Raw genomic sequence first — 25,557 nt, 5'->3', positions numbered from 1 at the left:
ATCAGCTAGAAGAAATTGCCTTGTAGAGAGTTCAGCTACAAAGAAACCATCATGTGGAGAGTTCAGCTGCAAAGAAATCACCACTGCCCAAATTTCAAGGCAATAGCTCTTTCCAATCTGAAGCTATCAATTGTCAAAGTTGGCAAATTGGATGTGTGTGGAAGGCCCCTTTTACAAATCCGGTCACATATGTATTATATATATAATTTGTACATTTACTGATAAAATATTTAAAGTATATCTACTTCATCTTTACTTCTTCCTGTAGTAAAGAAAAAAAAACATAGGTTAAAAAAGTCCCAAAGCTGGCCATAGGCCGGCTTTGGGTTATACAAATACAAAAAGAAATGAAATCTAATCCAAAACAGCCAAGCTGTAAAAAAGTGTGCGGCCCTCAGAAAGGCTATGGTGAAAAAAGATGTGAAATCCAAGGTGGCGGCCAAGAAATGGCTGTGATGGTAGGTTAATGGTAAAAATTTTAATAACGACAATTCAGGGTGAATTTTTGTGCCGCTTCACAAAATTTACCAGAATTGTCATTATTAAAATTTTTACCATTAACCTACCATCACAGCCATTTCTTGGCCGCCACCTCGGATTTCACATCTTGTTTCACCATAGCCTTTCTGAGGGCCGCACACTTTTTTTACAGCTTGGCTGTTTTGGATTAGATGTTTATTACATGTCAATTAATCCCCACAGGATAATTTGCAGCTGACCTCTCTACTGGGTGACTTGAAATGTAGCTGAACTCTCTACAGGGTGATCTGCTTGTACATAGATGAACTCTTTACAGGATTCTCTCTACAGGGTGACTAGACTCTAGTTGAACTCTCTGCAGGGTTATCTGTTTGTAGTTGAATTCTCTACATGGTGATTTGTTTGCAACTGAACTCTCTACAAGGTAACTTCTTCTAGCTGATCTGTCTACAGGGTGACTTGTTTCTAGCTGGTCTCTCTACAGGGCGATTTGTTTGTAGCTGAATTCTCTACAGGGTGATGTGTTTGCAGCTGAACTCTCTACATGGTGGTTGCTTTGTAGCTGAACTCTCTAAAAGGTGACTTCTTCTAGCTGAGCTCTCTACAGCGTGATCTTTTCATAGCTGAACTCTCTACAGGATGATTTGTTTGCAGCTGAACTCTCTACATGATGATTTCTTTGTAGCTGAACTCTCTACAGGGTGATTTGTTTGTAGCTGAAATCCCTACAAGGTAACTTCTTCTAGCTGATCTTTCTACAGGGCGATTTGTTTGTAGCTGAGTTCTCTACAGGGTGTTTGTTTGCAGCTGAATTCTCTACATGGTGGTTTCTTTATAGCTGAACTCTCTACAAGGTGACTTCTTCTAGCTGATCTCTCTACAGGGTGATTTGTTTGTAGCTGAACTCTCTACAGGTGATTTGTTTGTAGCTGAACTCTCTACAAGGTGATACTTCTAGGTGATCTCTCTACAGGATGACTTGTTTCTAACTGAACTCTCAAGAGGGTGATCTGTTCATAGCTAAACTTTCAACTGGGTGATTTATTTGCAGCTGAACTCTCTACATGGTGGTTTCTTTGTAGCTGAACTCTCTAAAAGGTAATTTCTTCTAGCTGAACTCTCTACAGGGTGACTTGTTTGTAGCTGATCTCTCTACAGGGTGATCTGTTCATAGCTGAACTTTCTACAGGGTGATTTGTTTGCAGCTAAACTCTCTACATGGTAGTTTCTTTGTAGCTGAACTCTCTACAATGTGACTTCTTCTAGCTGAACTCTCTACAAGGTGACTTGTTTCCGGTGACTTGTTTCTAGCTAAACTCTCTACAGGTGATTTGTTTGTAGCTGAACTCTCTACATGGTGGTTTCGTTGTAGCTGAACTCTCTACAAGGTAACTTCTTCTAGCTGATCTTTTTACAGGGTATATTTGTTTGTAGCTGAGTTTTCTACTGGGTGATTTGTTTGCAGCTGAACTCTCTACATGGGAGTTTCATTGTAGCTCAACTCTCTACAACGTGACTTCTTCTAGCTGAACTCTATACAGGGTGACTTGTTTCTAGCTGATCTCTCTACAGGGTGACTTGTTTCTAGCTGAACTCTCTACAGGTGATATGTTTGCAGCTGAGCTCTCTGCATGGTGGTTTCTTTGTAGCTGAACTCTCTACAAGGTAACTTCTTCTAGCTGATCTTTCTACAGGATGATTTGTTTGTAGCTGAATTCTCTACAGGGTGATTTATTTGCAGCTGAACTCTCTACATGGTGACTTCTTCTAGCTGAACTCTCTACAGAGTGATAGATTTTTTTGCAGCTGAACTCTCTACATGGTGGTTTCCTTGTAACTGAACTCTCTACAGGGTGATCTGTTTGTAGCTGAACTCTCTACAGGGTGATCTGTTCGTAGCTGAACTCCCTACAAGGTAACTTCTTCTAGCTGATCTTTCTACAGGCCGATTTGTTTGTAGCTGAGTTCTCTACAGGGTGATTTGTTTGCAGCTGAACTCTCTACATGGTAGCTTCTTTGTAGCTGAACTCTCTACAATGTGACTTCTTCTAGCTGAACTCTCTACAGGGTGACTTGTTTCTATCTGATCTCTCTACAGGGTGACTTGTTTCTAGCTGAACTCTCTACAGGGGATTTGTTTGCAGCTGAACTCTCTACATTGTGGTTTCTTTATAGCTGAACTCTCTACAAGGTGACTTCTTCTAGCTGATCTCTCTGCAGGGTGAATTGTTTGTAGCTGAACTCTCTACAGGTGATTTGTTTGTAGCTGAACTTTCTACAAGGTGATACTTCTAGCTGATCTCTCTACAGGATGACTTGTTTCTAACTTAACTCTCAACAGGGTGATCTGTTCATAGCTGAACTTTCTACTGGGTGATTTGTTTGCAGCTTGACTCTCTACATGATGATTTCTTTGTAGCTGAACTCTCTACAAGGTAACTTCTTCTAGCTGATCTTTTTACAGGGCATGTTTGTTTGTAACTTAGTTCTCTACAGGGTGATTTGTTTGCAGCTGAACTCTCTACATGATGGTTTCTTTGTAGCTGAACTCTCTACAAGGTGACTTCTTCTAGCTGATACAGGGTGACTTGTTTCTAGATGAACTCTCTACAGGGTAACTTGCATGTAGCTGAATTGTCTATCAGATTAACTGTTTGTAGCTGAATTCCGTACAGAATATCCTGCAATGTACTATAATTCTGTAATGGAGTAAGTTATAAACATAGCTGAATGCTCTATTAGGGTGACTGTTCTATTAGAGTATCTCGATCTCGCATTTGCTGCACGCAGTTGCCTTTCGAATCATAACTCAGTGGTTTGTAATCCGATTCTTCTGTACTACTGCAAGGACTTTCTATGATGATTATTCCAGCTACACACTGATTTTCAGCTCATTGCTCTAAGCGGTTTGCCTGGTAGATGTGAAAACTAATAGTTTTTTTATTCATAAAAATCGATCGCGTAATTTTGACACAGGTTGGGTTTTGTGTCATATCTCCATGGTCTTTATCTCAATTCCTTTCAAACCACTCCTAGGATGGTTACTCCATCTACATATAAATTTTCAACTCATTCCTCCAAGGGGTTTACCCTGTAGGCGTGACAGACCTTCGACCTTATTTTATGCAAATAATCGGTCATAACTCCGTGAATGTGAATGTTCATCGGATTCCTACCAAAGTTGGTACAGAGATCCGCCTTAATGAGCCCTTTAAGTGTGCCAAATTTCAGCCCGATCCGAGCACGCATTTGTGTTTTATGGCGGATTTTGCGAAGTTTGCGAAATGAAGAAGTAGAAGAAGAAGAAGAATAAGAAGAATAAGAAGAAGAAAAAAACGAAGAAATTAAAGCGAAATTGTGTTCGCTCGTATCTCGGAAATGGCTGGAGCGATTTTCTTCATATTTGGTGTGTAGACTCCCCTTGCTGGCCGGCACCTCTCTAGCAAATTTGGTTCCAATCGGATAAGGGATTGCAGAGTTACATAGGTGTGAAAATTGCATTTTCTTTCTTCCTGTTAATATACTCACGGGTGGCATACCGGCTTCTTGGGCCGCACGACACACTACCGTGTGTCTTGATGCATTTTTGAAAAATGCAGAAAGCCAATATTAGAATTTATCGCTGAGCACTTTCATGCAAGGCAAGTAAACTTGCAGCTTTGAATTTTCTGTACGTTTACGTATTTATATGTAGCTGTTTTTGAGTCAGTGTAACTGGGTTTGTGATGTAATGTGGTAAAGGTTGCAGTTTTTGAAACCATAAATACTGTGTCTGAATACTAGAGAGCAGCTTTACAAAGGCAGTGTTATTTTGTCGATGATTTGTGGGAGTAGTTGGAAAAGGCGGATACGGTCGGACATGGACGCGGACATGGTCACGGACATTTTCAAAAATCATTTTTACATTTATATAACAGTTATATTTCATACCTAATGCTGTTTTTACAGCAGTCTTTGCTTCCAGACCCAGGCGTTGATCTTGTCATAGTGCTTATCCATATATAAGCGCATGTGCGAAGGATATACTAGCACTCTAAAGACAATATAGTGTTGTATACGTGCTCTAGTAATCTAATTCAGAGTCACAGAGATTAATCTAGCATGTCCCAACATAATCTCGTAGGCCAGGTCCTTGAAACCCTCAACACTTGGTATAAGCGCCTGCGCCTTATACAAAAAGGCATAAGATTGTGGATTTGGCCTGCTAAACTAAGTTGCCTGGGGCATACAAGCTAATCTCTACAACTATGTAACTCTGTATTAGACTTTAGAGCATGTGTACAACACTACATGGTCTTTGGCATGCTGTGGAGTGCTGGTATAGTCCTTCGCACGTGCGCTTATAAATGGATAAGCGCTATGACAAGATCGACGCCTGGGTCTGGAAGTGAAAAACAGCGTTATGTATGAAAAATATCTGCTATATAAATGTAAAAGTGCTTTTTGAAAATGTCCAAGTCTGAGTCCGCGTCTGTGTCCACGTCCGACCGTATCCACGTCCGACCGTATCCACCTTTTCCAACTACCCGATTTGTGGTGTCACAAGACTAAACCTCAAACAGACAACACCAGCCTACTTGTGCTAGTCAGCTTTGAAGATGTAAAATGTTTTTATACACAGAAATGATATTATTAGAGAACTGTCAGACTGTGTGGCAGGCTCCAAAGAGAAGTGATCATGCAATGACAGCTCTGTTGTTGCTGTTTGTTGTGAATTAACGAGACTTTTGATGAGGTAATGATATACAATGAGAATAATGTTACTTGTATGGACAATAGTAACTGGGCCTGCGAAAACAGGGTATGTGGGCACAAACTACACCCCTTCACACTGCAGGTAGTATCTCAGTATTGGAACAGAATATTTTCATTCTCTAACTTGCATAATAAAGCCAATTCAATGCTGACTAAGAGCTGAAACTTGCATTGCCATAGCAAAATGGTATAAAAAGTTGTGAGTGATGGAACGTTGAAAAAGTAGGCAAAACCCTTGTGTCCACATTCCCTATTTTCGTAGGCCTTATAGTTGACTGACAATTCAATAGGGTTAGTTAATACAATACTTTGTAGCACTTTGCTTTGTTCTGAGTTTTCCATGTTTTTTCATGCATGACCACAAACATTAACCTTGTAAAGCTTCATAGATCTGTTGTACTTGACTAGAAACAGGATGTACATTACTGTATGTTATGAGACTGTTACAATTCTTGAAAAATTTTAGAAAAAAATTCTTATCGGGTGGCTGTGTTTATACAATCCACTCCAAAAACATCTTCGCTGTAAAAAAGATGTCCCCAAGAAACTACAAGTACTTGTAATCTAATGTAAAAACAGCTCAGTTGTAGAGAAAGACCTCATGAAAGTAAAAATAACTGGTAACTTAAAGAGCTGATATCTGGAGCGGCCAAGAATACAACTACCTACAATTACCAGTTTAAATCCATACAAGAACACCTTGGCTGTAAAACAGGTGCATCCACGAAAGTAAAAGTAACTAGCAACCGAAACAGCTGATATCTGAAGTGGCCAAGAATGTACAACCAATTGCAATTAACAAAAATTTATCATTGAATCTTTATCATTCAGCTGTGCTCTATATTCACTTTTGCTGCATTCTAAATTAATTTCTTTTAACTCTAATTAGCTGATAATTTTTAATAGATAAGAAAGTGGCCAAATTACCAGCCAATTAGAGTAAAAAGAAATTAATCTAGGATGCAGCAAATTGAATATAGAGCACAGCTGAATGATAAAGGTTCAATGATTAATTTCACTAATTGTACATTCTTGGCCGCTTCAGATATTAGCTGTTTCGGTTGTCAGTTACTTTTACTCTCATGGATGCACCTGTTTCTCAGCCAAGGAACTCTTGCAAAGATTAAGACTTTGGTAATTGTAGTTAGTTGCATTCTTGGCCACTCCAGATATCAGCTCTTTAATTACAATATAACCTACGCGTATGCTCATTCATGTGATTGAATTTAGTAGTAAAAATTTAAGGCGGCAAGAATTTAAGGAAAGAAGATGAAGTCTCAGAACCGAGAGTTTGGGAGGCTGTGGATTCAACATTGGGGAGGAAAAATGTTGTGACATTGATGCATGGCCTTATGCACATCAAGCAACTGGAACTAAGTTGAGAACTTGGCACTCTGATACGTTTGTGAATCATTACTTCATCTGGAACTCTATGATATGGTGCAGCAGTTGGATACAGACACTTCCCCACCAGCGGAGTAAGGTTCCAATTAAAATTGTCTTGCTATCTGGTTGGACGAGCCGCTTAGAACCAACTTTAGGTAGTCAGAAAAGAGATGTTAAAGTTGCCAGATAATTTCAGTTGTGTATTTGCAAAATTTAATTGTATGCCAGGCAATCGTAATGGAATTCACGATAGGAAAAAAGAGCAAATTAAAAGTGATTTGTGATGCCACTGCATAATAAGCAGCATCTTACACTTGTATAGTATGCTAATATTATAGCTAGTTACTGTTAAAATGCTTGCCTTACCATATCAGGATAGAAATCAGGCCCATATCTTGATTAAATGCCATGGTACTGGAATGTAAGCACCCATGCAATGCATGTTGGCCTACAAGATCACAGTATATGTGTGGAAAAAGTTCCTAGTAGTCTGATAAAACATAAACTAGCCTGGTCAAGCTTGGAATAGGACAGTAGTTGGTAGTAGAAAATGATCGGCTACCCACACAATTAATTACTGCTGACTTGCATTAATTCCGAGGACTGCCCCTCCAGACAGGTGTGAAATTTTAACCACATACTTCTAGTCAAAGCTTCTATTAACCATGCTGACCGCATTTAGCCAAAGTTCTTACACAACTAACCATATAGGAAATCATTGTGTCTAACGTTAAGCCTATCACACAATAGCACCTAGTACTGCTTTAGTTTCAGACATGTAAGACATGGTCATTATTTATTGCAAAGAGACAGCATAGGCACATTAGCATGCAATAATATCCCTGTACTTTCCATTGTAGCAGAAAGAATTGCCTGATCACAATTAATTATCAATGATGATAAATGTCAAAGTTAATTCCTGTACATGTGGTTAATAATATAGCTAACTTTCCTCATATAATTTAAGGCTATATATGTTATGCCCTATAGTAGCAGGAGTTGGCCTGGAGTTCTTAATAGTTCACCATGTGATACTCGCAAGATTATTCTTATTAATGAGCACACACACGCATGCACAAGCTACAATTATATTGCATACATCAATACACTACACTCCTCCCTACTCAGAAGAAAACTAGAAAGAAAACTACAATAATGGAAAACTACAATAATTATAAGAAGCATACAATAGTGAAAACAGAAAATAAAATTACAATCATGTTAGTACTACAGTCATTTTTACCAAGGGCTCATACTTCTTTCAACAGTCTCTTTTTTGGTATAATATGTGAGATGATATTTTAGCAGGTATTGTATGAGACATAACTACGTAGTACACCTTCATGGCCTTCAACTGGGTTTGACACTGGTTCTGCTTGGACTTCTTAGCGAACGCCAGGTTGTAGATGGTCCACATGTGCTTCTCGGATGTGTTGTCCATCTACATTAACTTGATATCTTGGCCCCCTAGAATGGCAGCGACTGTCCCTTTCTGCCACTTGGAATGTTGCCCAGGTCATAGGCCCCGTACAAAGACAGGGGCATTGACACTGAATTCCCTTGTCTCTGCTTGAGGTTGTTTAATGTTAGATTGTAACTTTAACTTAACTCAAGCATTGATGTTCGGTGATGTCAAAGATAGTCTGGTGCATGGTAATTGCTTCAGAATTGGGTCTTGTTGGTAGTGGTATGAGGGATATTACAGTAAGTTCTGAGAAAAGTGGTTGTGGCATCCCTAATCTTGGCCCTGGAATCTGGTGATTCTTCCTTCAAAAACTGTTTGACATTTTAAACCATGTTCTCAGCTAACCCATTTGACACCAGATGGTAAGGTGGGGATTTGTAATTGGTTATACTGTTCTCTTGTAAAAAATCTTCAAACTCAGGAGATGTAAATTGGAGGTAATTATCTGAGACTAAGATACTTGGAAGCCCATGTGTTGCAAAATTGTGACTCAATACTTCTATGGTTTTCTGTGAATTGGCTGACGAAACTAATCTGACTTCTGGCCACTTACTGAAGGCATAAACAAGGAACAGAAAAAGAGTCTTGTTCTACTCACCAAAATCAATGTTTAACCACTCCCACTATAAACTTGGATACTGCCATGGATTACTGGGTACTGGCATAGCTGCTGTTTTTTTACGAGCCTCACATTCAGTACAGATTGTTTCGATGTCATCATCAAGGCGTGGCCACCAAATGTGGTCGCATGCCAATACTTTCATTCAACACACTCCAATGTGTCCTACATGCAGTTCTTTTAACAACTTGGTTCTCAACTGCCTGGGATGATGACACGTTTGCCCCAGAAGGTACAGTCATCACTGCTTGACAATTCAAGCTTTCTTTGAAGGAACAGTAGTATATATGTCATCTGGTACTGTTGATGGCCATGAACCATATTGCATGTAACTTAAGAGCTTGGATAACACAGGATCCCTGTGGGTCATAGCTGCTATCATCTTAGCTGTCACTGTTAGATTGTCAGTCGACATGGCATGTACCTCATTACCCTTTTCTGCTGGGTGTGCAGAAGTTGTAGGGTGTGGGAGTCATGAAAGGCAGTCCACACACTTGTTACTGGAACCAGGAATATACTCAATCTTATAACAGTATGTACTTAGAATCAGGCTGCATCTTTGCATACGATCCGCTGCCAATGAGCATACTCCTTCTTTATGATGAAACAGTTTACATAGTGGTTGATGGTCAGTCACCAAAATGAACTACACTGTACCAACCATAGAGGTACTGATTGAACTTCTTAATGCCAAATAAAATAGCAAGGACTTCCCTCTCTAGTTGGGCATAATTATTTTCTGCTGGGGTCAATGTTCTAGAGGTGTAAACCACAGGCTGTTCTTTACTAGTGCTGTACACCTACAAAATTTTTGTCACTGGTTAATTAACCAGTTAATTGGTTTGTTTGTATATTGGCAGACATAACGGGACTCAACCAGCCTGCTGGAAGTTTTAGGGTGGTACCAAAGTAACCATCAACATCCTGTCTTGCAATAACAGTTATTACAATCACATATTTACACATGCTTTGAGATTATGTTATGATGTTAACATTTGTCAGCAGGGGTAATTTATGGTTTACCAAGTGGGTGGGCAATAACCAGTTTAAAGGTTTCTTCACCAGTTATTGGCTGACCTAGACAACACCAGTTAATAACTGGTTAATTGCACACTGGTGTACAGCACTATTCTTTACCATCTATGACATGCATCATACAAGCTGCTACGCCATGAGACGAGGCATCACAGTTAAGCTTTATAGGCCTAGACACATCGTAGTGAACTAAGACTGGGGATTGGCTCACTGACAGTTTAGCCTTATCAAAAGCTTGCTGGCAGGTCTTAGTCTGCTTCCAAGGAGTGTCATCGTGAAAATGTTTGTATAGGGGGGTGCAACATGCTAGATAAGGATGGCATAAATCTGACATTGAAAGTGATCATGCCCAGAAAGGACTAAAGCTCTGATTTGTTCTTGGGAAATGGGGCTTCTACAATACTCTCGACCCTTTCTTGAGTTGGGCTTATTCCCCTAGGGGTTACAAGGTGTCCCAAATATTCAATGGAGGTTTGGAAAAACCTACACTTCGGTCCATTCAACTTCAAGCCAAACTTATGGAGGCGAGACAACACTACTTGTAAATGCTTCACATGATCCTCCCTAGTAGGCCCCATGACAAGAATGTCATCGAGGTAGCATACGACCCCCTCACATCATTGTAGCGCTATAGACATTGCCTTTTGCCAGATGGCAGGGGTTGACGCTATACCAAATGGTAACCTTTGGTACTGAAACAAACCCATATGTTTAGTTATTGTCAAGTACTCCTGGCTATCAGCCACTACCTTCATTTGCTTATAAGCACGAGACAAATCTAACTTAGTAAATGACTCACCATTGGCCAGTGATGTAAAAACTTTGTCAGGAGTTGGTAGAGGGTATGATGGTACATGTACCTTCAAGTGTGGGTCAATTGTAACCTTGAAACCAGCACAAATGCGTGACTTCCCGTCCTTCTTGGTTACCACCACAATAGGTGTCGCTCAATCACCTTGATCTACTAGTACGAGTTCACTGTCAGCTACTTGTTGTTGCAAGGCCTGCTTTACCCGGCTACACAGGATAAATAGGATAGGTCATGACTTGCTGAGATCGTTTGTTGAGGTTCTATTTCAACATCTATTTCCTTCAACATTTCTAGTTCTTCTTTGAAAAAATCTGGAAATTTTTCTTTAATTGAGTCAATGTTCACCACCTTGATTGATTTCAACTGCATGGTACTGAAAAGACTTGTCCAGTCTAATCGTACTCTGCTGAGCCAATCTCTTCATAATAGTGGTAGCTGATTTTTTCACATTGTCTACAACAACAAATCTTCCAGAAAGATTCTGCTCTCCCTTTTGGACATTCAGCATTATCTCTCCCCTTACTGACAAGAGAGTGCCATCATACTGATGCAGACTGACCATTGACGACTCTAACTTCACCTTATTTGTGACAAAACCGGGCTTATCGCCTATTTACAAGTATTGAAGTATGCCGGTTTTAAGTACTCAGTGTGTTATAGCTCACCAATTGCTTTAGTTATGTGTACAAAATTTTCACATGTTTTTCACCAATTCCTTACCTTTAGTACCATCCAGTGAACAAGTAGCCAACAGCCAAGTTTCCTGCCATTTTAGATGGTTTTTTATCAAGGTCGACCATGGCTCAGCTGTATAAGGTGAGCATTACAACAGGTGGTGGTGGGGGCGGTGGGAGGGCAAGGGGTTACTGAAAGAAAATGGAGGAGGAAGGCGAAGGGATGAATAGACCAACTTATGGGCCATTCAGGGCTCAATCTAGCTAAAATGAAAGTAAATAAACAGTACCAACACCACAGAGTTGTACAGCCACACACAGCCATCTAATTGTTGGCCAGAGCTCCATTTAGGCCCAAGACCACTCGTACAGCTCACCACTGGGCTTGGAAAAAGCAGCCAGGATAAGCAGACCAGTTAACCCAGGTGAGTTGTGACAGTGAAATCTGATAATGTCTTCAGGTAACTTTGTGTTTGTGACAAAAAAAAATCAAACCTGCTGTTGTGGGCGATAAGGCCAGTTTTGCCAGACCGAGTCACATACAACTGTGTCACGTGAGATCATGTGATCACACCAATGATACAAAGCTGTAAACTCACTGCTCTGGCCGTTTTATTTATTTATTTATTTATTTATTATTAATACTGTGCAGACCTCCATTAGGGAGTAGAAAGCACAGATACATGCAAGAAAACAAAATGTACAACATTTTAGACTATATAGCTGGGTTAATACAAAAATAGTCTACAATCCTTTTCTGAAAGTCATCTACATTGGTTGCTTCAATTGCAGTAGCTGGGAGGCTGTTCCATATTTTGATAGTGGCAGGGAAAAAAGAGTGCAAATAAATGTTTAAGTGGGCTGATACCTGTCTGAATCTGTAAGAGTGCCCTCTTGTACATGTGGTTATTGGCATAGGAAGGTGGTAACTGGAAATGGATGTTTCATTATGTAATATTTTAAAAAGCATGATAACCCGTGAGATTTCTCGCCTACACTCCAAAGATGTCCATCCAAGTGAGTTTAACATCCCTGTGACACTAGACATAAAACCATAATCACCAGCCACAAATCGTGCGGCTCTACGCTGCACCGATTCAACTAAGTTTATGTTTTTATTTGTAAAAGGTGACCACACAACACTAGAATATTCAACAACTGGTCTCACCATAGATATATAACAGGCTTCTTTCACCCTAGCTGGGCAAGAACTAATGTTTCTTTGTAAAAAACCCCTAACTTGGTTTGCTTTATTAACAATTTTCTTAATATGTTCATTAAATGTTAAATGCTCATCCAGAATAACTCCCAAATACTTTGCATTAGGCACTGATCTCACCTCCTCACCATCCATATGATAACAATACCTTGAGGGGTTTTGTTTGTTTGTAATGCGCAGTAGCTCACATTTGGATAAATTAAACGTCATTTGCCATGTTTTTGCCCATTGTGTTAGTGAATGCAGGTCTTGTTGTAAAATATCATGATCTGCAGCAGAATGTATTGCTCGATAGAGTAACACGTCATCAGCATAAAGCCTAACAGATGATTTAACATTACCGGGTAGATCGTTGATATAGCAGAGGAATAATAGTGGCCCTAAGACGGTCCCCTGAGGGACTCCAGATATCACATTACTAGGGCTACTGCTATATCCATTTATAATCACTTGTTGAGTTCTATTTGTCAGAAAATTCTGAATTTAATTGAGGGTATTGTTACGAATCCCATAATGTGATAACTTATGGCACAGACGTTGGTGTGGAACTTTATTGAACGCTTTCTTAAAATCTAGTAACAGCACATCAGTTTGCAAGCCTGAATTCAGATTTTGTAGAAAGTCATCCACAGTTGATAGAAGTTGGGTTTCACAAGAGTGACCCTTTCTAAAACCACTCTGATTATTGCATAAGATATTATTATCCTCCAGGTGTTTATAAATGTTAGAACTAATAATATGCTTGAACACTTTACAGCATATGCATGTTAGGGAAACCGGCCGATAATTCAGTGGGCAAGACCTATCGTCTTTCTTATATATTGGAACCACATTTGCATTCTTCCAATCATGAGGTAATTGACCTTGTTCCAATGATGCCTTGTAAATCACAGATAAGATGGGTCCAAACTCAAAAGCAAGTTCCTTTAGAAGTCTAGTTGGAACCTTATCAGGGCCAGGAGCTTTAGATGTATCAAGATTCTCTAAAAGATGAATAATGCCCTCTGTACTTTAAGTAGCCACCATTGCTTCTGGGTGTGTTTCATGGCTAAAATGGGTAAGCTAGTTGTACTAGTGTGCCTGGTTATAAAATTGTAGCTGTATGTGACCTGGTCTGACAAAACCAGGTTTATCGCCTATGTACAAGTATTGAAGTATGCCGGTTTTTGTATTCAAAGTGTTGTAGCTTGCGTACAAAATTTTTACACATTTTTCACCAATTCCTTACCTTTAATACCATCCAGTGAACAAGTAGCCAACAGCCAAGTTTCCTGCCATTTTAGATAGTTTTTTTACCAAGGTTGACCGTGGCTCGGCTGTATCAGGCGAGCATTGCAATGGGTGGCAGCGGGGGCGGTGGGAGGGAAAAGAATTAATGAAAGAAAATGGAAGATGAAGGCGAAGGGATGAACAAGACCAAGTTATGGGCCCTTCAGGGCTCAAACCTGGCTAAAATGAAAATAAATGAACAGTCCTAGTGTTTATCCAACACCATGGAGTTGTATAGCCACACACAGCCATCTACTTGTAGGCCAGAGCTCCAATTAGGCCCAAGACCGCTTGTACAGCTCACTACTGGGTTTGGAAAAAGCAGCCAGCATAAGCAGACCAGTTAACCCAAGCTGGTTGTGACAGTGAAATCTGATAATGTGTTCATGTAGCTTTGTTTTTGTGACAAAAAAAATCAAACCTGCTGTTGTGGGCGATAAGGCCGGTTTTTCCAGACCGAGTCACATTAGCTTCTCCTTGTACACTGAAAAGGGTATTTCAACATTTCTGCTCCAGTGTCAGTCTCCATTTGGATTTCTGCACTATTCAATATAAGTGTGGTAGCTTGCTTCTTCATGCATCCACGACATCCATTGTGGTGGACATGGTTGTGGCTTGTGTTGAAAGGTTCTTTGTCACTGTAACTATCACTGTTAATTGGTGCCTCCCCAAGTGTTTTTTTGCTGTCTACTAGGCTTCTTCTCCTTATGTGGGGGAGCTGCCTCACTATTCTTCTTAGTTGTCTTACTATTCTACTTACCACACACTGAACTGAGATGGCCCATCTTCTTACAATAATGACAATGTTTATCTTTATGTATGCAAGTGGTACCTGTGTGGCCCTGTTTCCCACATCTGTGGCACCGGCTACCATGTTGGGAAAGTTGGTGAGTTGCAACAGGTGGATTCAGCTGTTAGGTTTCTTGGTTGGCAGCTTCAGCTGTTCTGGTTCATTCTGAAGCCATAGCAAGTGTCAAATCAGGAATACAGAATAGCTCTCGCATGGTCTTGTGGTCCCTTAGCCTGCACACTAATTGGTCTCGCAAGGCAGTGTTTAAGTAGTTATCAAAATTACAATTCTTCATGAGTTTCCTCAACTCTGCCAGGTTGTTGGTGAGTGTCTCCTGCTCTTGTTGTACTCTTTGAAAAGCTTAAAATGCTCCGTGATCTCTACAGTGTCTTCCTTGTAATGTTCTTTCATTCAATCCACAACCTGCGGCAAGTCTAATTCAGTTAATGACGTGGGCTGGCCAATATTTTCACTTTCAAGAACACTTTCCGTCCAGTTGTGGCCAAGAACAATGCCTTTAATTGATCCTGGCGCACTCCCACTGTGGTACAATAAATGTCAAACCTTTCCTTTTAGTCGTCAACATACTGCACTGCTGGGTCAAAGGTTTCAAGCGTCGAGTTACATGTCATAAGCCCTCAACTTCAATATTCACTCTGTTATTAGAGATATACACCTCATCGCCAGTTTGTTATGTCCTATAGTAGCAGGAGTTGGCCTGGAGTTCTTAATAGTTCGCCTGGCGGTACTCACAAGATTATTCTTATTAACGAACACACACACGCATGCTTAGATTGCAATTATATTGCATACACCAATACATTACAACATTAATTTTAAAGGATGATATTAACCCTCTAACCGTAATAACCGTCATATGGTGGATCAATCACTAAACTCACGCACTGAGTGAAATTTCAACTTCACTAAAGCTTTTTTGTGCATTTAATAATGCAGTGCGCTTACCCTGAAATCCTCATGCCAACGGGGTCCTGGTTACTGGGGTAAATGGATCCCTCACAGATTATTGAGCGAGAATTACATTATCACGTCAAATGTCTCGTTATGAAAGAGGATTAGTTTGTTAGTTGTTTGAGTTGTTTATCATGCCTATCATTACTTATGAATGAAAGAAGGTGACCTGCAACAATGAGAACAAGTACAAGCTACTTTTTCAAGACACGGCATGGTGGCCATGATTTTCTTTATGCATACGCATTGGGCATGACAGTAGAAAACTCAAAGAAACTAGACCTGATGTGAATTGCTGTTTGAGTTACCACCTTATAACAGTATTAGAAGTAGTATTACACTCTTGGCTAGTTTGATAGAGATAGGATCATGTTTACAGCTGATTTTACCGTTTTTGTGATTTTATTGTTTAATAATAGTCTTGTGTTTTATGCTGTGTAGACAAAAACACTTCGTCGAGTTCCTTAGTTCATAGGGAGTATTTTGATACATAGTTACTTAGTGAATATCCTTACAGGTTGGCTCAATTTCGGTCCACGGTATGCTCCACCAGAAAACCTGACAGTTAGAAGGTTAAACACAAAAGTAATTGGTAATATTTTTTAAAAAGTGCAGGTACGGTATATATACAGTAATGAGTATAACATGTCTCATGTCTCATGTCCATGGTTAACATGTACAGTCCGAACAGTAGTTATGATATCTATTACCCCCTCTACCCCAGCTGCAGGGAGCCTACAATTGGCCATCACTTTCAATACGTGTAAGCATACTGTTGTGTGGGCATAACTAAGCAAAAAATAAATGTTTAATCACTTTTAGCCTCTCAAGTAGTGTTTGGCGGTACTGAAATTTGAATACACAGTTTAGTAACAGGTAATTATCACAATATATATAAGTGTATAGAAATGGAGGATCTAGAATTTTCAGAGGGAGTTTCAGGTTCAGGAAGCTTTCAATGACTGGACTTGTGTCCAAGACTGAGAAGTGTATATAGTCCTGCTGGGCTGTTAAGCTGCATAACTCAGTCTTGATGGTTAGCTACTTAAATCTACAGCTTAAACTAGCTGGCATTGACTCAGTAAAAATTACTCCACAATGTGTTTCACAGTTGAATCTTAAATACTATTCTAGGCTTTCACAAAAAGTTTTGAAGCAAAACAGCAGTTGTACTCATTAAAACGATAATTATGTTTAGACACTATTAACATGCTTAAACCTACATTTTCAGTGATTTCAAAAGGTAAATGCATGATGCTTGGCCAGTAGAAGCCCAATGTAATACACTAAGTACTACTCTTGGTAATTTTATCACCCACCCGAATCATAAATAAATTTGGGGTGCATGCACTATTTTTCAGAGGGGGTTTCAGCCGAAACCATTGCAACCCCCCTGTATCCGCCACTGTATAGTTAGCTTGTTACAGTGACTATTGTATTATTAATTTTTTTGCCTAATATGAAGATTTTCTATGCATACCAAAATCAAAGAACATAGTTCAGTACAAGTAGGCAGGTACTTCTAATGTGGCAACCTCAGTGTTTGTTTAGAGTGTGGCTTGTTAAACTATCAACAAATTGAGTAATTAAACGCCAAAGGCTGGGTTAGAAAGCATTCCTATACCAGTATTTCAATGTACCAGTCATCAAAGACTGTCACGGCATGATAACTGCTTATGTTGATTTATCACGATAAATGTGACCGGATTTGCAAAAAGGTACTTTTTCACACACAAAATTTGACCCATTTTTTGAACTTAAAAGCTTCATATCATTTTGATCATCGCATATAATTGCTTGAAATTTTCAATGCATATAGCTACAATATCTGGCTACAGTTTGATACTAAGAGCAAGTTAATCAGTATAAGGAGTCAAGTGTTACATCATTTTGTTTGCTGGTATGTCAAATGTATGGAAAAGGTACCTTTTCGCAAATCCGGTCACAAATAGTATTACCAGTATATCGCTGAGTATTTAGCTAGTACATGCCAATATACCATCACATATCATATACATGATTAGGGGTACTTCATAGAGTTGGACGGTATTGACAAATAGATACTTTCAGTAAAAATATTACAGTATTGCATCAGGGGCAATTGTAGTCAGCCATTGGCTCTTTGCTGACCAATTAGCAAGATTGCTGTCCATTTTCTTACTCGATCTGGAATTCATCAGTTCAGGTAATGTTGGGTATAGACTAAGCCTCTCACCTGAATAGTTACACTAGTTGAAATAATAACAATGTTCTGTTGCTAAGAGATTACAAATTAGGTGTGGCCACTGTACCATCATTATAGTGTAAACAAGTACTTTGAGAGGCAAATAGTGTTGTTGTTGGCTGATTGGCTTGCAGGAATGTCAGATCATGTCTGACATTTGTCTGGTCATTACTGAAAATTTGAAATAATCATCATGGAATTAATGTCAAAGCCTTTGGTATTATAGTAATAGGCATTTGCCTCAATAAAAGCAGCAAATCCTCACAGTAGCTCAGCAACTCTACATAGTTTGATTATATGGTAGGCTATGTCACTACCTGTCAACTAACATTGTCACATATCTGTACGATTACCCTCTATGAAACATGCTCATATGCAGGGAGGCCATAATGCCCAGATGGTATGATGGTATTAAATGACACAGGCAGTATCAAACAGTGTGACTTAAATAATTATCATGATTTACTAACAATACTGGTTTATAGCCCAAGGCTAGTGCAAAAAGCATAATGCATGTCAGTAGACACCAGTTGGTAGACAAGTATTCGTACTGATAGTGCAATGTATCATGATATTCTCATTCAGGACGGCAATAGTGAGAGCAGTACATTACTATTGTGAGAGTAATGATAAGCTTAGATTCATGTTAAAAGGATTTAAGCCTATGCGTCTTTATCAGCAGTGTCATGTCAATGCTTTCTTGTCCACTATCCAGTACATGAAGCCATCTATGTCTATACAAAACTGCATTGTCACTGTTCAAAGTCTCAAGACTGATAGGATAATACAGTAACAATTGCTATCTGTATAACCACGGAATGTCTTAAAAACTTTTTAAGGGGTATCCTATTGTCTCAGTTGGTCAATAGGGCCATACCACCAAGGCAAACAGGCAAAGAAGGGTTTAATGGGGTTTAACTAGTTAAACAAGGTTAATGTTGGAAGATAATTGCGTGTATGTGGAATAATATTACTTACCAAAAGCTAATAGTTGATAACCAGATTGATGCAATACGGTAAATTAGTTCCACAATGCAAGGTGGGTGGAAGAAGGGGGTAAGCATTAATTAAGGGTGACTTGCAAACGTATGTGCCAGAAGAGATAGGGTATAGATAGGGTATGTATCAAGGCCACATGGTGTAAGAAAAGTCTGTCGTGATGAAGAGAAAGAAGAATGAAAAAAGGAAGGTGCACAGATGGGGATAAAGAAGAATGGAAAGGGGATGTGCACAGATACAGTAGGGAGAAAGAAGAACAAAGGGGTTGTTTGGCATGAGAGATGACTGGCAAGATGGAGCCTAGACGATGCTGAGTTGAGCATTTTGGTCACTGGATGCTTCGTCCTGTGAGTTCTTTCTTTGTTATTGTGTAGTGAAGTGATGAAGACTTGCCATGATGGCACACTTGCCTGCAGTGCACGTTTGCAATCGTTTGACACCTCTTTTAGTGGATGGCGGGCAAGTGGAAGGACTCTCGCTTGGGGCATGGATTAACGGGTCTGGCTTTTGTGTGCAAAGTTACGCTACAGTGATCTTGGAACTGATTACCATAATTGAAGGTCCATTGCGGGGTTATTACATAATTAATTTTGTCAATTCAGGGAGCGTGGTCATGATAATTAATTCATGAGCATGTGGGATTATAATACGTTAATATGTTACTAGATCTGGCTTTGTGTGGACATCCCACCACTACCTTTGAACTTGATAGCCCCCTAGAAATACCGTATAGAGGGAAGCTTTGGTGGGGGTAAACTTTGGCGAATAGCCAGCTAAATTGCATTTGGCAAAATAAACTTTGGCAAATTGAAGCTAAATATTTAGCTATGAAGGTACTAATCTCAGGTGCTATGAGTAATTGGCGGGTTAAAATTTGGCAAATTTGTACCAAATCGCCATATTCGCCAAAGTTTTCCCCCACCAAAGTTTCCTCTATACGGTACTATAATGGATGGCTCACGTTGTGGGATATTATGTAATTCATTAGTTAATAAGGGCATGGCCACGAGCATCAATTCATAAGGGCGTGGTTGTCACTGCTAATTGAAAATAGCCATGGTCATTTATTCTCAGTAGTATTCACAAATGCCATCTTTGTCACTTGAGAGTTATGAATTTTGTTGACAGGTGTATATACATTTTGTTGAAGGGAATGTTAGCTGAACAATTGCAACTTTTCACTATTAAAGTAGCATGTGGGGTCTCAACAATGAAGGTTGTGCCTTATCTTCAAAGCATCCACAGTAGAAGTAGCCAACACTTAAGTTTCCTGCATTATAGGTAACTTTTAACTCGATTTTGACTCTACCAGTCGAGCTCCAAAAAGGGTGGGAGGTGGGGGCTGGAGGTGGGCAAGGGACTGTTTAAAGAAATTAAACAGGAAGGCGTAAGGATGAATTAGACCAAGTTATGAGCCATTTAGGTCTCAAAAATGGACATTTACAGCACAGTATTTTATTCACCATAACGGAGCTATACAGTCACACACAGCCATCCCCAGGCTGGCCAGAGCTTCATTGGGGCCCCAGACCACTTATACGGATTGACACTGTGCTTGGGAAAAGCAGCCAGCAAAAGCAGACCACTCAGGTCTAGCTGATTTTGATTATGAAATTTGATGGTTTATTAATTTGTAGCTTTGTGTTCTTGGTGAATAATCAAATCTGCTGTCATGGGCGATGAGACCAGTTTTCCCAGACTCAGTCACATTTACTGATACAATTATGTTGGTTATTTTCACCCTGAGCTCTGCTCCACGGGCAATTATCTTATATATCATTGTGCAGAATATTTGATGCTGAGATTCTAATTCTTCGTATGGACTCTAGAACCTTACATTTCCCAGTCCTCATAGTGCATGGACTTACAGTTAATACAGAGCATACAGATGTGGTAATACCTTGGAAACACAACCTGATATAGATAAATACAGCCATTGTTATCAAGAGTCCTTAATAAGAGTCCATTATATGGACTCTTAATTGTCATATAACCATTTTAACATTATGGCCATAGCTTCAGCATTGGAGCAGCACAGACAGTATAATATAATAGCAGATTCAGTATTCATAGGAAATGGAGCAGTATGCTGGACAAAGTGTACCTACGTACAAGGGTGTCAGAGTACAGTAGATGCAACCAGTGCATGAGACCAGAACCTCAATCACCACCTTTTGACTGAAATTAAGCAAAGTTTCATACTTGATGAAGCAATTAAAACTAGAAGTCGCAGTACTTATACTTTCCTCATGCCTACCTATTCAGCAATCAGCAGAATAATAGGCTTGAGCCTTAGCTACCACTTTCACCATTACTCTGGTGCCCCTGATGCATTAGCAACATACAGTAGCCATGGTCAGCATTGCTGGGTGTCGTTAGCTCTTTCAATTGTGCTTTGTGTAAGAATTAAGAAAATGCACTTTCTTTTCTGATTTTCTAGGAAAGTCTGATGAAACACTATTTCACACATGGAAGTTTGGGTTTATCTGGCCAAAAATATCACCCAAAAACAGCTTCACAATACCATCGTGGTGCCTTGGCAGTATTGCTTAGCAAGTGCCTTCAGTACAACCCTAAAAGCTTCCAATAGATTGTTTAGTTAAAAAAAAACTCAATGAAAAAATACTCAATGGAATTATCTACCACTGTAATTAACTGCTTGCCCGATGATGCCTTCAGGTAAGCGTAACTTGATAACCACTAAGGCTAAGGGTTTAAAATTTTCACTGATGTCACTTCATCCTGAGACATGCCTTAGAGGTTAGAAGAGATTTCTGATGTGGTGTTTAGTTGAGTGTTCTATTAGGATTTTGGAAAAAAACAGGAGTGACCTCTATTACATATGAACCATTACCGTGTTTCATGATGATAAGATGAACAAAATGGCACATTTCAGTTGTTTAAAAACATATTTTTATTGGTTCCTTTTGACTTCATATTTTCCAGGGGACCTATATTTCTTCCAAATTAAATTCTAAGGCTACTTTTGTGGTTGAAGAATTAGGATTTGGCAAAAACATAGGCTATCTCTATTATGAGGGTTCATGATAATGATCAGAAGATGATTCAAAATGGCAGATTTCAGTTTTTTAAAAAAAGTAGTTTATTAGGTCCTTTTGACTTCATCTTTGCTAGTGGGCCTAAACTTCTTCCAAATTAACTTCTAGAGCTTCTTTAGTGGCGGTTGGAAGAGATTTTTAAGGTGGTGTTTAGTTGAATGTTCTATTAGGAATTTGGGAAAAGGTGCGACCTTTATTATGAACCACAGTAGTGGTTCATAATTGTGACTGGATTTGGAAAAACGATCCAAATCGCACATTAGAAGTTTCGAGATAAACGGTTTTAAAGAATTGAAGCCAGCATAACTCTCCAAGGATAGCAAGCACTTGTATGAAATTTATACAAAAGATGCATCAATCTGTTACCTTTCAGGCCACATCCAGTACTTGTAGCTGCTTGTAGAGTTTCCCGCCAAATAAGATAGAAAATCTGAGCAGTTGGACGAGCGAAGTAGTATCACGAGTGCTCACAAAGGGGTGGAGGGTGGGGGGTGGTGGGGATTGCAAGAGATAGACCTCAAAATGGAGGCAGACCACGATTGGAGTCCAGACACGAGATTACTGGGCTGTGCTGGCTCCTTAGTGGCTGATAGGTAGCAAAATGAACAGAGAAAACGTCTGGCCAACATTATAAGGCTGTCCACCAGTAAACCACTGATTCTTGCCAAGCCAGCTCCTTCACAAGGCCTGAAACCGCAATTTGAGCACTCCACACCACCCAGAAAGGACGTCTGTTAAAACCATCCTCGAGTAGTTTGAGTAGTACTGAGGGTCAAAACTAGTAGTACGATAGTGTAGCTATCCACTGGTGGTGTTAGTTTGATTTTGCCTGATGTGCAATTTGGATCAGTTTTGTAAATTCTGGTCACAATTTAAGGTGTTTTTATCATATTTTTCAGCTTTGTTACTTTGTGTTTTTATTTATGTAAACCGAGTCATGGTCCTTCAGTGCAGATTCAAAGGGAGGGGAGGAGGAGAACAGTGGCATTAGCCCCCTCTCCTCCCACCCAAATACATCCAAGATCAAGATACTCTAATAGAGCAGTCAGTCAAATAAATTATCACTACATATGTGACCGTCTCAGCAATAACCTGACTTGTTCGCACAAGCATGCGTATTGAGAAAATAGAAATTTAAAAATAATTCGTAAAATTATGCATGCTACAAAAAAACTATGCAAATTCTATCAGGTAAGTACTTGAAGCAGGAAGATTCAAATCAATTAAAACTATATATCATCTTATTCGCCTGTTCATGAAGAGTTCGAAAATCTTTGTTTCGTTTGCCTAGCTCCAACGGTATGTGTGTCACGTGCGTTTGTTTACGATGCGGTAAACGTAAACAAGATTGTCATTGTTTCTTCTACGAAACCGCCTTCATATCCATTTGCGCAAGTATCTACAGGGCTAATACTATACATTGGCTAATGTGTTGATCCATGGTGAATGTTTTAAGCCAAATTGCAATGTTGTAGACTAATCCAAACGGAAGTTATGGCTGCGAATGTAAGTGCCTGTAGTTTATTTGCAGTATAGTAGCTGTACAAATCGATTACCTTGCTCTTCCTACTGTCTATCGCTATAATTCCAAAACTACACACCACAGAAGGATGAAACTTTGGTGGTCCATTCCTTGGATACTGCTGATGTTGCTGAGTGAATAAAAAAGATTTTTTTAATTGTGCGAACAAGTCGGGTTTTTGCTGAGACGGTCACATATAACACTACTATGAATCATCCACAGTTGCTGAGCGTGAAAAAACTAGTCCAAGCCTGCTAAGAACTTTTGTCAAACGAAATGCACATGTATATGTATATGGTCTTGTGTATGCCATTCTTTAGGTCCATAATCTACAGCTACGTAACTGAACTACTTAGGACTGTCACTTACCCCTATACAACTCCTAATTTAGATATTAAATTTTGGGCATTAAACCACTTTACAGCAATTTTTTTAGTCTTGAAACACATGAAATAGCTTTAGGGGGCTGTCCCAGCTCCATATACCTACTATCCTGGTACACCCCCTCCTGGATCCACCCCTGCACGGTCCTTAGTCTATACTGATTACTTAAGGTATGGTAACTGATTATAAGTAGTTTAGTGTACAGTGAAGCTTATATAGTGTAATTTGGCAGGACTGTATGGTCCCTCAGGGAATTTAGCAAAAGATACTGTATTAACACAGAATTAATGCATGTTGCCTTTTGTTAATTTATGTGTGGTGCTATGAATTTATACCATAGATAGTACAACCAATTCATACAGTACAACCAATTCATACTATTTGGGATTCATCAGAAATTATCTTGGTGGACAACTGTCAGTTTTGTTAATCAATAACAAATTACATACAGTGAATTATTCCATTAAAGCTCCAGGTGTGGGTTTTTATCACAATGGTATTATTGCTGGTAGAAATGAGATTATCATAAATGTTCCTTCAAGCCTACTAACTTTGTCATACAATGATCATAATAAAGGAATATACATTGAAACTAGTAGTGACGAAGTGACTGTGATTGGTCAGAATGAACTCTCTTCAACTAGTGATACGTTTCTTTCACTACCAATTGTCAACACGTGTCCTACAGAGTACATTTACTATGCAATGTCAGTTGTTAGGAGTACAACAGGATGGGGCAGGAAATATTACAGCTCAATTCTAATAGTTGGTACCAGGAACAACACACTGATGAAGTTGACAGTCACTCAACAGGTCACCATTAGCATGGATGGCAACACCACTAACCTTGTTCCTGGTAGACAGTACTTCTTCTTTATTAACAGGCTACAAACAATACTTCTTAAGTCATTTAATGACTTAACATCATCTGAAATTGTTACAAATTATCCAGTGTCTGTTTTCAGTGGTCATGAGTGTGGTAATGTACCATTACATATTGGAGATTGTGATCACATGGTAGAACATATACCACCAACTGATAAATGGGGCAAAATATTTTACGTTGCACCATTGGCCACCAGAAGATCCTACACTATTAAAGTATTAGCAGAACACAACTTTACTGTTGTGGATGTTTACTGCAATGATGACAAAACATCTTATACTCTTGGGAAAGGTGACTTTTTTACAATCACTTTGTTCAATGACCATTGTACAATAAAATCAAACAATAGGATACTGGTAGTACAGTTTAGTCATGTATCATCTGATGATGGTGTTACTGGTGATTCAATGATGACCCTCATTCCTGCTACATTTCATTATTCTGATGAGATTTATACCACTACCATCCGAAATGCATCTCAATATTACAAACACTATGTTAACATCGTAGTTCTGGCACACTATTATCAACCTGACATGATCCACCTGATATCAGGAGGAGTGAACAAGTCACTAGACACACAGGAATGGGTACCATGTGTTGTGAATCATGTCACTGAGGCATATGCTACACAATTTAATGTATCAGAAGGTGTCATTAGAATTATTCACTCCAATAGAGAAGCACTTATGTCAACTTATGTATATGGATTTGCACTTAATGGAAGCTATGGTCACCCTGGAGGAATTTTCAGAAGAGGTCAGTATATCATCACTATTAACTGTGTTTGTCAAAATGTAGTTTTGTGTCAATGTGTAGAATATTCTTGAGCAATTTATAATAATACCACCAGGGTGTTACAAAAGGTATTGCTGAGTTGATCTATCCAATGTCATGAAGAAAGAAAACTAGTACAGAAACACAAAATAATAGTAAATACAAACAAGGTGATGTTGTGCTATTTCTAAACACCAGGTACCCATGAAGTTAACACTAACTCTCAAAATA

General features: G+C 39.2%; 1 protein-coding gene across 1 annotated transcript in view; it reads left to right on the top strand.

The window, feature by feature from the left end:
• LOC136256838 (uncharacterized) overlaps positions 1-25,557 on the top strand; it is a 173,569-nt gene that overhangs the window by 10,907 nt on the left and 137,105 nt on the right. Inside the window, exon 3 of the mRNA XM_066049883.1 lies at positions 24,004-25,308. Within this exon, the coding sequence (XP_065905955.1) occupies positions 24,004-25,308 (1,305 nt within the window). The remainder of the gene's footprint in view (positions 1-24,003; positions 25,309-25,557) is intronic.

Source organism: Dysidea avara, chromosome 5 (assembly GCF_963678975.1).
Source record: "Dysidea avara chromosome 5, odDysAvar1.4, whole genome shotgun sequence".
NCBI classification, from domain to species: domain Eukaryota; kingdom Metazoa; phylum Porifera; class Demospongiae; order Dictyoceratida; family Dysideidae; genus Dysidea; species Dysidea avara.
The sequence above is the reverse complement of the archived record's forward strand: the minus strand, read 5'-3'. Positions and strand labels throughout refer to the sequence as shown.